The sequence below is a fragment of the Carlito syrichta genome, unplaced genomic scaffold (assembly GCF_000164805.1).
Source record: "Carlito syrichta isolate Samal-C Ts95f unplaced genomic scaffold, Tarsius_syrichta-2.0.1 Scaffold308825, whole genome shotgun sequence".
NCBI classification, from domain to species: Eukaryota; Metazoa; Chordata; class Mammalia; order Primates; family Tarsiidae; genus Carlito; species Carlito syrichta.
This window is the reverse complement of record NW_007252921.1, coordinates 825,952-837,262: the sequence shown is the minus strand read 5'-3', so window position 1 is coordinate 837,262 and position 11,311 is coordinate 825,952. Positions and strand designations below refer to the sequence as shown.

At 42.1% G+C, this 11,311-nt stretch overlaps 1 protein-coding gene across 1 annotated transcript; it reads right to left on the bottom strand.

Annotated features, from left to right (window-relative positions):
- Nucleotides 1–618: 618 nt before the first annotated feature.
- Nucleotides 619–10,839, bottom strand: ZNF786 (zinc finger protein 786). The gene is made up of 3 exons (XM_008065990.2): nucleotides 10,719–10,839; nucleotides 6,327–6,479; nucleotides 619–3,016 (listed from the first exon to the last, which is right to left on the bottom strand). The coding sequence occupies exons 1-3, from the start codon at nucleotides 10,750–10,752 to the stop codon at nucleotides 945–947; spliced, it is 2,259 nt and encodes a 752-aa protein (XP_008064181.1). The 5' UTR covers nucleotides 10,753–10,839; the 3' UTR covers nucleotides 619–944.
- Nucleotides 10,840–11,311: the final 472 nt, after the last annotated feature.

Below are 11,311 nucleotides of genomic sequence, written 5' to 3'. Positions count from 1 at the left end.
AAATTCTTTGTATGGATTACAGCTTTGTCCCTTGAGCATACCCCAGGGACACACCACCTTCACTACTTCATTAATGTGATGAGGTAGTCCTCACCTTTTCTCACCATGTTTAACAGTTAGTTCTCCACACTAAACTGTTGTTGCCTTCCTGATCAAGCTGTTTAACTTGGTTACTTTTGTCATAACTCAGCTTTTAGTCATCTGCTTAAATATTTCTTCAGGAATCTCATTTATGCTCTCAGCTTCAAGAAGCATCTTTATTCTACAACTTTTAAACCTAGATCTTCTGTTCCAATCTTTTTAGTTCTGTACCTTTCAGAACCTTTAGTTTTATTTCTTCAACTGATACTAGCCAAACTTTGCTGAAATCATCAGCTTTTCCTTAGGGGAACTATGTATAATCAAATGGAAACTGTTAAGAAACTTCAGCTTTCACATAAACAGAAAAACTAAGATTCAATGTCTTTCATTGTTATCAGTTTCAAGATAAATGAACCCAAACCAAATCCAATAGCACATCAGGGCTGTAGCAAAACTCAGTGGATTTAACCCACAGTTTAGGATCATACTCTGAAACAAAATTTAGGATTGACATTAAATAACCTCTCCCATCCCTTCGGTTTTGAGAATGGCACTGGTGCATTTCCTTCTTTATTAATTCGAGACTTTAGAGCTAGCTTAGCATTTGCACAAAAATGACACCCAAGATGGTAGGAAGAACAAACACCTTTTTATCATGGATAGGAAATACAGTTGGTAATGTTTCAGAAGAGAAAATCATCTGTGGTTCCTCATATTCCTAATTCTGAGCTCACACGTGTTACATTCTTGCTCAAAGAAGGGCCCCTGCTCCTAAAATCTGTCTACCAGTGGGTTTGGAGACAACTGCTGCAGACCCCAGGCAGCATCAGCTCTGCTCACAGCTTTGGATGTCACGCTCTGCCTCAACTCCAGTCAGCCTCTATCATTGCAAACAGCTGGCTGAGCCTTTTCTTAATGTCAGGCTCACTTGGAGCACGACAGGATTTTGTGTGCACTCTGGTGTGCTCAGCGAGTTTAGACTTATAAATGAAGCCCTTCCCACAATCACCACAGGCAAAGGGCCTCTCAGGTCTGTGTATGCGCTGGTGCCTAAGCATGTGTCCCCGTTCCCGGAAGTTTTTGCCACACTCAGGACAGTGGAAAGGTCTCTCCCCTGTGTGCAGGCCTTGGTGGCTGAGCAGCTGGGCCTTCAGGCGGAAACTCTTGTCACATTTGGGACACTGAAAAGGCTTCTCTCCTGTGTGTGTCCTGATGTGCTCAACAAGTTTAGACTGTTTAGCAAAGCCCTTGCCACACTGACAAGAGAATGGCATTGCCCCGCTGTGCAGCAGCTGGTGGGCCTTCATGTCGGCCTTCACGCGATAGCTCTTGCCACACTCCGGGCACCCGAAGGGCCTCTCTCCCGTGTGCAGCCGCTGGTGGCTGAGCAGCTGCCCCTTCAGGCGGAAGCTCCTGCTGCACTCAGGGCACGGGAAGGGCCTCTCTCCACTGTGCACGCGGAAGTGCTCTGTGAGCTTGGATTGCCTGGTGAAGCCCTTGCCACACTCCCCACACGAGAACGGCCTCTCCTTGCTGTGGGTGCGCTGGTGGGCCTTCAAGATGCCTTTCAGGCGGAAGCTCTTGTCACACTCTGGGCACTGGAAGGGCCTCTCTCCACTGTGCACTCTCAGGTGCTCACGGAGCTTACACTGGTGGGTGAAGCCTCTGCCACACTCATTGCAGGAGAATGGCCTCTCTCCGCTGTGCCGGAGCTGGTGGGCCCTCAACATGCTCTTCAGGCGGAAGCTCAGTTCACACTCTGTGCATTGGAAGGGCTTCTCATCTGTGTGCAGCCGCTGGTGCCTCAGCAGCTGTCCCCTCTGACGGAAGTTCCTGCCGCACTCGGCACACCAGAAAGGTTTCTCCCCATTATGGACTCGAAGGTGCTCCGTGAGCTTACACTGTTTGGTGAAGCCCTTGCCACACTTCCTGCAGAACAGTCTCTCTCTGTTGTGCACACGCTGGTGGACCTCCAGTGGGCCACGCAGGTGGAAGCACTTGTCACACCGCGGGCAGTGGAAAGGCTTTTCTCCCGTGTGCACCCTGAGGTGGCTGGTGAGCCTGGTCCTTGTAGGAAAGCACTTGCCACACTCTGTGCATAAGCAGGGACTCTCAGTGCCATGGTCATGCTGCAGCGCCTCTGTGTCCCCATCCCAGTGGCAGCGCCCCTCCCAGTCCAGGCACAAGCCTGGTTTCTGCCCTGAATGCACACTGGCAAGGGGGCTGAGGCTTTCACTCCAGGAGGTGGGCCTCTCTCCGCTGTGCTGGTACTGGTGAACCTGCCTGCTGTCCCCTGGGAGAAAGCTCTTGTTGCACTTGGGGAACTGGGAAGACTTCTCCCCCTTGTGCACAAGGTGCTGGCTGAGAAGAGTTTGCTCATGTCGGAAGCACGTTTTACATTCAGAACACTGGAATGGGCTCTTCCCTGTATGGGCAGTCAGATGTTTCAGCAGATACTGCTTCAGGCGGAAGTTCTTCCCACATTCGGGACAGCGAAAGTGCCTTTTGGCCCAAGGCATCCGATGCGGTAGTCCCTCAGTTTGCATATTGAACTCCTTCCAGGTCCTACATGGTGGGTCCTTTGAGTGGCTCCTCTGGTGCTTTACCAAATGGTTCTTCTTCCAAAAGCTTTCCCCACAGACAGGGCAAGGGTGCTGAGTGGTCTCCCAGGCAGGGACTTCCTGCAAATCAGGGAGACTCAGATTTCTGGGACTTGGGATTCCTTCTTTTTGGGTAGAGTCGCTGGAGCTGTGTACTGGTAGAGTCAGAGCCCATGTGTTGTGTCTCTGTGAACTCATGAGTGTGATGTCTTGGTCAGGCCTACAGGAAACATCTTCTCTTTCTCCTAAAAAGTGTCCAAAGGAATACTGGCTCTGAAGAAGATCTAACTGAAGATAGCATTTAGTTTGTCCTGAATTCACAGCTTGCTGGCTTCCTGAAACTGAAAACAAAAATTTAGTCAGTATTCCTGTGTATGGCATGACTAAAGATTGTCACCGTAACAATGACCTGTGGTGGCATGAGAGCCCAGTTCCCACTGAGATACATAACCATATACTGTGGTTCTCTTTTATGGCCAAAATGAGTTTGGTGAGTCGTTAAAACTAAACCAAACAGACAAATCTTACAATAATAATGAAAAGAAGAAAATATAGGGGACCAACTTAAGGTCTAAGCCCTGGATTGTGATTAAATGAGCAAAAATGTGTTACACATGGTACCTGGCATAGTGCATGTGCTCTGTAAATGTTGACCACGGTGTGACTTCAGAAACATCAGACTTATCCCATTTTGATGAACAGACACACCTGGAGTCACGAGCTGACAATGGCACAAGTTGCTAACAGAGCCTGACTAAGACCATAGTTACATGTAAACTATGAGTCGTCCTGTTCTTACAACCAAGTGGTAAGCCTTAGCTCTAGTCCTCCCTGCCTGCCCCTATTCCTACCAATGTTTTAAGAAGGTTTCTTGGAAGAATTAATAATAGATGGTAGAAAGTAAAGTAATTTATGGAGAAAAACCATATGGAAAGAAGCAGCTAAAAACTAAAACTGTTTGACAAGATTTCATGGAATGGAGCTAACATTTGACTTCTTTATCCCATACTTTTAATACTGGCTTTTTTTTTTTTTTAGTTGGAGTCTCACTCCATTGCCCAGGCTGGAGTGCAGTGGCACACTCACAGCCACCCCAGAGTCGACCTGCTGGGCTCCGGTGATCCTTCTGCCTCAGCCTTCTGAGTAGCCAGAACTACAGGCACGCACTACTGCACCCAGCTAATTTTTGATTTATTGTAGAGACGAGGTCTCGCCAAGTTGCCCAGGCCGGTCTCAAACTCGCAGTCTCAGGCAGTCCACTCGCCTCGGCCTTCCAAAGTGCTGGGATTACAGGCTGAGCCACCATGCCCGGCCAATACTGGCTTTCAAGAATCCCCAAATCTCAGACTCTCTCATCATGACAAGAAATGAAAGAGGAGAGTTAAGGTTTAAGTATTCAAACAGATGACTGTTTCTAGAAAGAAAGGAAGTCATTTTGGTCACAAAGATCTAGATAATCAGTCTGCTTTTCTTCTTTTTCCATCTATTACTAAGAAAAGCTTTCATTTGTCCAGGCACAGTGGCTCATGCCTGTAATCCCAGCACTTTGGGAGGCTAAGGCAAGGAGTTCGAGATCAACAAGAGCAAAAAAACAAGATTCCCATCCCTATAAAAAATTAGCCAGGCATGATGACACATGCCTGTAGTTCTAGCTACTCAAGAGGCTGAGGTGCGAGGATTACTTGAGCTCTGAAATCTAAGGCTGCAGTAAGCTATCATCACACCATTCCACTCTAGCCTGGGTATCAGAGTGAGATCCTGTCTTGCAAATAAAATAAAATATTTAAAACTTTTTTTTAAAAAAAGAATAACTTACATATACTGAGCTCTACTGTGTGCCAGGGATCATTCTAACATTACATACATTAACCCACTTAGGCATATAACATGGGTACTTTCATACCTTCATTTTATAGATCAGGCATCGTTGGGAGCCGGCCATGGAGGCCCACTGAGCATTAGGGATCAGGGAGGGCCGTGGACCCCGAGACCGCTAGGATGTGTTCGGGAGCCATTGACCCCATTTTCCTCCCCCTTTTGCCATGCAGCACAAGCAACCTAAAGGAACTCTGCTGGCCTAAGCTGAAGGCTCTGTGACTGTGACAGGCATAGCTGACTCTAGAAACCCATTGTTCCTGTTTCCCATAAACTGCGGTTTCGGCCTAGGTATTAGATATAATTCAAATTCAGGTCACATTTGGGAGCCTTTTATACAGTACAAGCTTCTTTATAAGATTTAAAAGAATATTTATAGAATTAGTATATACTTAGGGAGAGCTGTTTACAGCTTTTCAATGGTGAAGATGATTTTCGAGAGTGGCCCAGCACAGAGTTTGGGCTGGGCCACATTCCTGAGAGCCCAGCATGTACTTTGGACTGGGCTGCATTCTTTTAGGCTGGCTTTAGCTACAGTTAGTGTAAGGTCTTTTTTCTACCTGTTATAAAAATTGAATTTATTTTATTCATAAAAGGTATTGTAGAATAGGTCATGCTACAAATCATGTTAGTCCATACATAATCAATCATAATATTTTTAGGTTTAATAAGAGTATAGTTAACTTTCAAAATTTTCATCGTCTCCGCTTTCTACTATCAAAGTTTTTGCCTTAGTACATTTACAATTTACATTTAGGTTTTAAAAGCTTTGCTGCTGCTAATCAACTTTATATATTAGAATTAAGAATTGGAAAACTTTCATAGAAATTAGGATAAACATATAAGACTTTGGAATAGCCATTTTGTTAAAAGATTGTAGTCTATTGTTCCAAAAGGTGGCCCACCGTGGACCTTGGACTGGGCCACATCCTGTAGGGCCCAGTGTGATCTTTGGACTGGGCCACATTCTTTAGAAAATTGGCTTAAGCTATAATTAAGAGCTTCTATAACATTATATAAGTGGTAGAGTTTAATTTAGTCGTCATGGGTATTGAGTGAGCTTTAGAAGTTATTAATTATCAGAACATCATTAGACTAATAAGGATTGTACACTGCTTTTAAAAAACATTAACTAACAAAGGGAACAATGAGATAATCTCGGGGTTTGTTCCTCCTCACACCTAAACATCTGGTGGGTGGGGAATGCCCCCCCCCCGCACCTGGCTTTGTGTTCACGTAAAAGACTTGTGAGACTGCCTGTGTAAAATTTGGGGATAAATACCTGCTGTAACTTTCAATAAACGGCTTCTGCTCATTTCACTGAACAGTTGTCCACTTTCTTTCTTTCTTTCTCTTTATTTCTTTTAATATCTATGCCTACTACAGAATTGGCTTCTGTAATAGACAGAGTCCAGTCTCTTTCTTTCTCCCCCTTTTTCTCTTTCTTTCTTTTAATATCTGTCCCTACAGATTCGCCGACGCTGCCACATCTTCCAAGGGACTCCCCAAAACTTGCAGGGGCTGGCCCCCTGCAAGGCACTGAAATACTGAAAGTTTCAATAACTTGCTCAGGGTCACCCAGAAAAGGCAAGATCCAGGCTTAGGCTCCAGAACCCACACTCCTAACCACTAGAGTTTATTGCCCTTTCCTAGAATATAAGAGATATCAAGCTTTAGCTCAGCCAAACAAGAAAACAAAATCAAAGAAAATAAACTAGGAAATCTGAAGGTGATGTCTTAAGGTCAGGGCCCTGATTTCTTAATACTCACCCCAAAACAGCTGTCCCTTAATAACTGGATCAAAATGCAAATCAGCAGAGGAGCAAATTATATTTCCTGATTTCTGTGATTCTTTCCAATTCCTGAAGGGCTCTGCACCCTGTTCAATCCAGGATATCAGTTCTGGTTTGGGAAGTCTATCATCTGTACAGAGAAATCAGACAGAATACTTTGGCTTCCTTGAGCACTAAATTTAAAGCACACTAAATTGTTTCTAAATTTCTCAAAATTTACTTCTAGGACAATTGTGAGAATAGATGTCAAAAAACAGGTTATAGGTTTACATTAAGGTTTACACATATCATAATAGTGCTTCCTAATCTATCTGGACCTGTTAGATAGTTGTATTGTGCTCAATTTTGTCATGGTCCCCATATATCTAACAATGCTATATTTTGTCTAAAACCAATTTGGAAAATGTTTCTATATTCCTAATAGTCACTTAACAACAGCCAAATCTTAGGGGTTCCATTTTATTTATTTATATTTTTTTCTTTGTTTCAATAGACTAAAAACAAAGTATATTCACAGCCCCCATCTGTACATGATAGGTGCCAGGGTTCTAATTGAAAGCAAATTTGGCTCAGCCTGTAGTCCCAGCACTTTGGGAGGCTGAGGCAAGTGGATTGCGTGAGCCAGCGGGTTCGAGACCAGCCTACACAAATTGGCAAGACCTCGTCTCTACAATAAATTTTTAAAAAAGAAAAGAAAAGAAAGTATTCACACATGGTAGCCTGTGCCTGTAGTTCCAGCTACTCGGAAGGCTGAGGCGGAAGGATCGCCTGAGTTCAGCAGGTAGAGGATGCAGTGGCCATGAGCATGCCACTGCACTCCAGCCCGGATGACAGAGTGAGACTCCAACTCAAAAAAATAAAAATAAAGCAAATTGGCTGATGTAAAAATTCAGTCAAAAAGGATTTTTTAAAACAATGCTTTAATTTATTGAAAATATGTCTAGTACATGTAGGAGAAAAATATATAAATACCTGGTTGCTATCTACTTTGTCAAATCTTACCATGCTGACATACTTCAGGTTTTTTTGTTTTTGAGTTGGGGCCTCTCACTGTTGCTTAGACTGGAGTACAGTGGCATAGTGGCATGATCACAGTTCACTGCAGTCTCGAGTTCTTGGGCTCAAGTGATCCTCTCTCCTCAGCCTCCCGAGTAGCTGGGACTACAGGCACCCAGCTAATTTTTTTATTTTTATTTTTAGAGATAAGGTCTTGCTATGTAGCCCATGCTGGAACATACGTCAGGTTTTTTAAAAATATGAGACATTACTCAGTTTAAGCCCTTGTATATCACTCTCCAGAGGTAAGCAAGCCCTAAATCTGGTGTTTATCACTCCTATGCATGTCTTGATTTTTAAATACAGACATTTAAATTTTAAAAATCTTGCAGGTTTTAAACTTTATATAAGCCACACCAAACCATATTGCGACATGCTTTTCTAATACTTCCAAAATTTCTCCATTTTCAAACACTCAGGTTCATTCGATTGAAGTTGATTATATCAATATATCACAATCTGTCTTCTCTTTCTTCTGCTCACTGGCATGCTTCCATGAGTACATGTACAAGCACTGCCAGTCCTCAAAGTGAGTTGCTGTATCACAGGGTAAGTGTGTCTTCAACTTTACTGTATGTTTCCAAATTGTTCTCCAAAGTGGCTGTACTGACGGTTTCATGAGCAGGGTAGGAGTGCTCACTCTGCTTTATTCACATCTTGAAACATACAGCACATACAGATGCTTTTCTATCTTTAACATAGGATGCCACAGAATAAGTCTTGCTGTCTGATAGGACAATGACTGTCCAACTTGTGCCAAAAAATATTGTCATGGTTATTCTTATCCTGTCTTGGTTCTTTCATGTTCTCAGGATTAGCTTATCAAAATCCATGAAAAGCCCTACCGGGAATTTGACTGGAATTGCTTTGAATGTATAGACTGATTTGGGGAGAACTGACAGAAGGCAGAAAGGTCCATGTAACTGACTGTATGAGTAGGAAGACAGATAATTACAAAGATATAATCAAAGCGTGAGTTTTAAAAAGTAATTAAAACCCCCCAAAAAATCCAAACCTAAAAAAGTCATCACCTAAAAGTGAAACAAATTTAAATGCAGCATAATTTTGAACTGATGAGTATGAAAAAAGAGAATCTATTTGATGATGATGTTTGGAACACTCTTTCTGTGGTGGCACAAAATGACATACAATTATATTTCTTTTTTTTTTTTTTTTTTTGAGTTGGAGTCTCACTCTGTCACCCAGACTGAAATGCAGTGACTGCTCCTGGCCACTGCAGCCTCGACCTGCGGGGCTCCGACGATCCTTGTGCCTCAGCCTTCCAAGTAGCTGGAACTACAGGCGTGCGCTACCACACCTGGCTAATTTTTGACTTATTGTAGAGATGAGGTCTCGCCAAGTTGCCCAGGCAGGTCTCGAACCTGCAGGCTCAGCCAATTCACTCACCTCAGCCTCCCAAAGCGCTGGGATTACTGGCTGAGCCACCGAGCCCGGCTCAATTATATTTCTTTCTTTATAGATTGAAGTACTGTAAATGGTTCTTTAGTAACAATGAAAATAATGTAATGTCTTATTACATGTCTTAATGTCTTAATACATAGATTGTTTAGAGTCTGGAAAATGTAACTACAGTAACAGGAAAGAAGATAAATATTAGAAACCTTATAATATAAAGATGGTGGTATAGCTGTCATGAAATGGCTAGATACAAGGAGGGAAGTACTAGAGAGCTAATTACCTTATCTTTCTATACTACAGGAATCAAGAGATATAAAATAAAACATATTCTATAGAATATATTCTATATATAATAATAGAGAATATATTCTATATATAATAATATATTATATATAATATATTATACATAATATATATATGTTATATATATATTATATAGAATACAATGTTGAAGTTTAAATATATTATTTAATTTTATTTTATTTTGAGTCAGACTCTCACTCTGTTACCCAGGCTGGAGTACAGCGGCAAAACCATGACTATTGTAGCCTTGATCGCCTGGGCTCAGGCAATTCTTCTGCCTCAACCTTTTGAGTAACTATAGGCACGTGCCACACACATGGCTAATTTTTTAATATTACTGTAGAAATGAGGTTTCACCATGTTGCCCAGGCTGGTCTGAAACTCTTGGGCTCAGGCAATCCTCTTGCCTCAGCCTCCCAAAGTGCTGGGGTAACAGGCATGAGCCACTGGCCCAGGCCTATTTTAAATTATAAAGTTAACAAATAGAGGCACAAAATACTGTCAAAAATTTGGGAGGAGGGGGAAAAGGAGGTAGAAGAGAGATTGCATAAATGAGCTAGCTAATCCCTCATTTTTCACAGTAATTAATTAATGCTGTCTAAACTCAACAAATCAAGAAACAGAATTAGTGTAGACATATTTACATTGGAAGAAACCACTGTGAGAACTAAAACAGAAATGGTTGAGAGTGGTTAACTTTAGGGAGTTAACTGAGTATGGGGGTAACAATGAAGCTGGAGGCTAGGTGTGGTAGCTGATACCTGTAATCCCAACACTTTGGGAGGCCAATATGGTAAGATCACTTGAGGCCAGGAGTTAGAGACCAGCTTTGGCAACATACTGAAATCCTGTCTCTACAAAAAATAAAAAATATTAGCCAGGTGTGGTGAAGCATGCCTGTAGTCCTAGCTACTCAGGGGGTTGAGGTGGGAGAATCACTTGAGCCCAGGAGTTGGAGGCTGTGGGGGTGAGCTGTGATGGTTCCACTGCACTCCCGCCTGGGTGATAGAACAAGACCCTGCCTCTAAAAAAAAAGAATGAAGCAGGAGACTTGATGATTCTCTGAACAGATGCTTTATACATAAACCAAATATAAAGACAAAATAAGTGAAAGGACCAAAAAGAACATCTATTGCCATAACCAGGCAGAGACAGCTACTCAAACAACCTATTGTATAGCCTTTCAAAATCTCATTCCTGGAAACAATAACATTAGCTTTTTTGAAACATTCAGACTTCACTGTAAACATTGTGAGGTAGTGACATCCTAGATTAAAGATAAACAAGGTGTTTCATGGATGTGGCTGGGTGCGCTCATAGGTGGAAAACCATGGCAATCTGAGAGTCAGTAGTGACTAAAGGTCCCCACAGACATTTAGTCACCCCAATCACCTTGCACTGTGTGTTTTCTCAAATAGTCTCATGCAACAATGTCTTACATTGTTTAGAGAAGTATTAACAAAAAAAAGGGGGTAAAATACCCTTTTAATTTCTGAGAAATCTTGACACCTGACAAACAGGAGTATCAAGTGACTGAGACCACTTAAAGGATCTAGTTCCATAACTTACCCACAAGGTGAACACTTCTTACCTAAAGAGACAAGAGTCTCATAATTACTTCTCATAACGTGCTTATAAAGCTCCTTCTGCCAAGTCTCTAGATTCTGCCATTCTTGCTCCGAGAAATAGATGGCAATATCCTCAAAAGTCAGAGGTAACTGAAATTATAGATATAAACAGAACAATCAAGATTGCTTCAAAATTGCCAGCTCCTTCTCATTAATTTCAAAGATTTCTGTGGGGAACAACTGCTTGTGTTTGTCCAGCAGCTTCTTTCTGGAGAACTATGCCTTCTCCTACTCTAATCACGTGGTTCACCACGTAGTTCTGCTCTTAACCACTATAACCTCCTCCATGTTTCTATATACATATGCAGAGTATAGAATTTTTTATTTTTCTTTATAAAAATAAGAGTAAATCACTGTGTAACTCTATTCACTCAGTATGTCATAGACATCTTTCCAAATCAATATGCAATATACATAGACAAATTCATTTCTTGGTAAGTTGCATTATATTCCATGAATAGGTATGTCCCAATCATGGGACATACTTTATTTTTGTTTTCTTTTTTTTATTTTTTTGAGTTGGAGTCTCACTCTGTCGCCCAGACTGGAGTGCAGT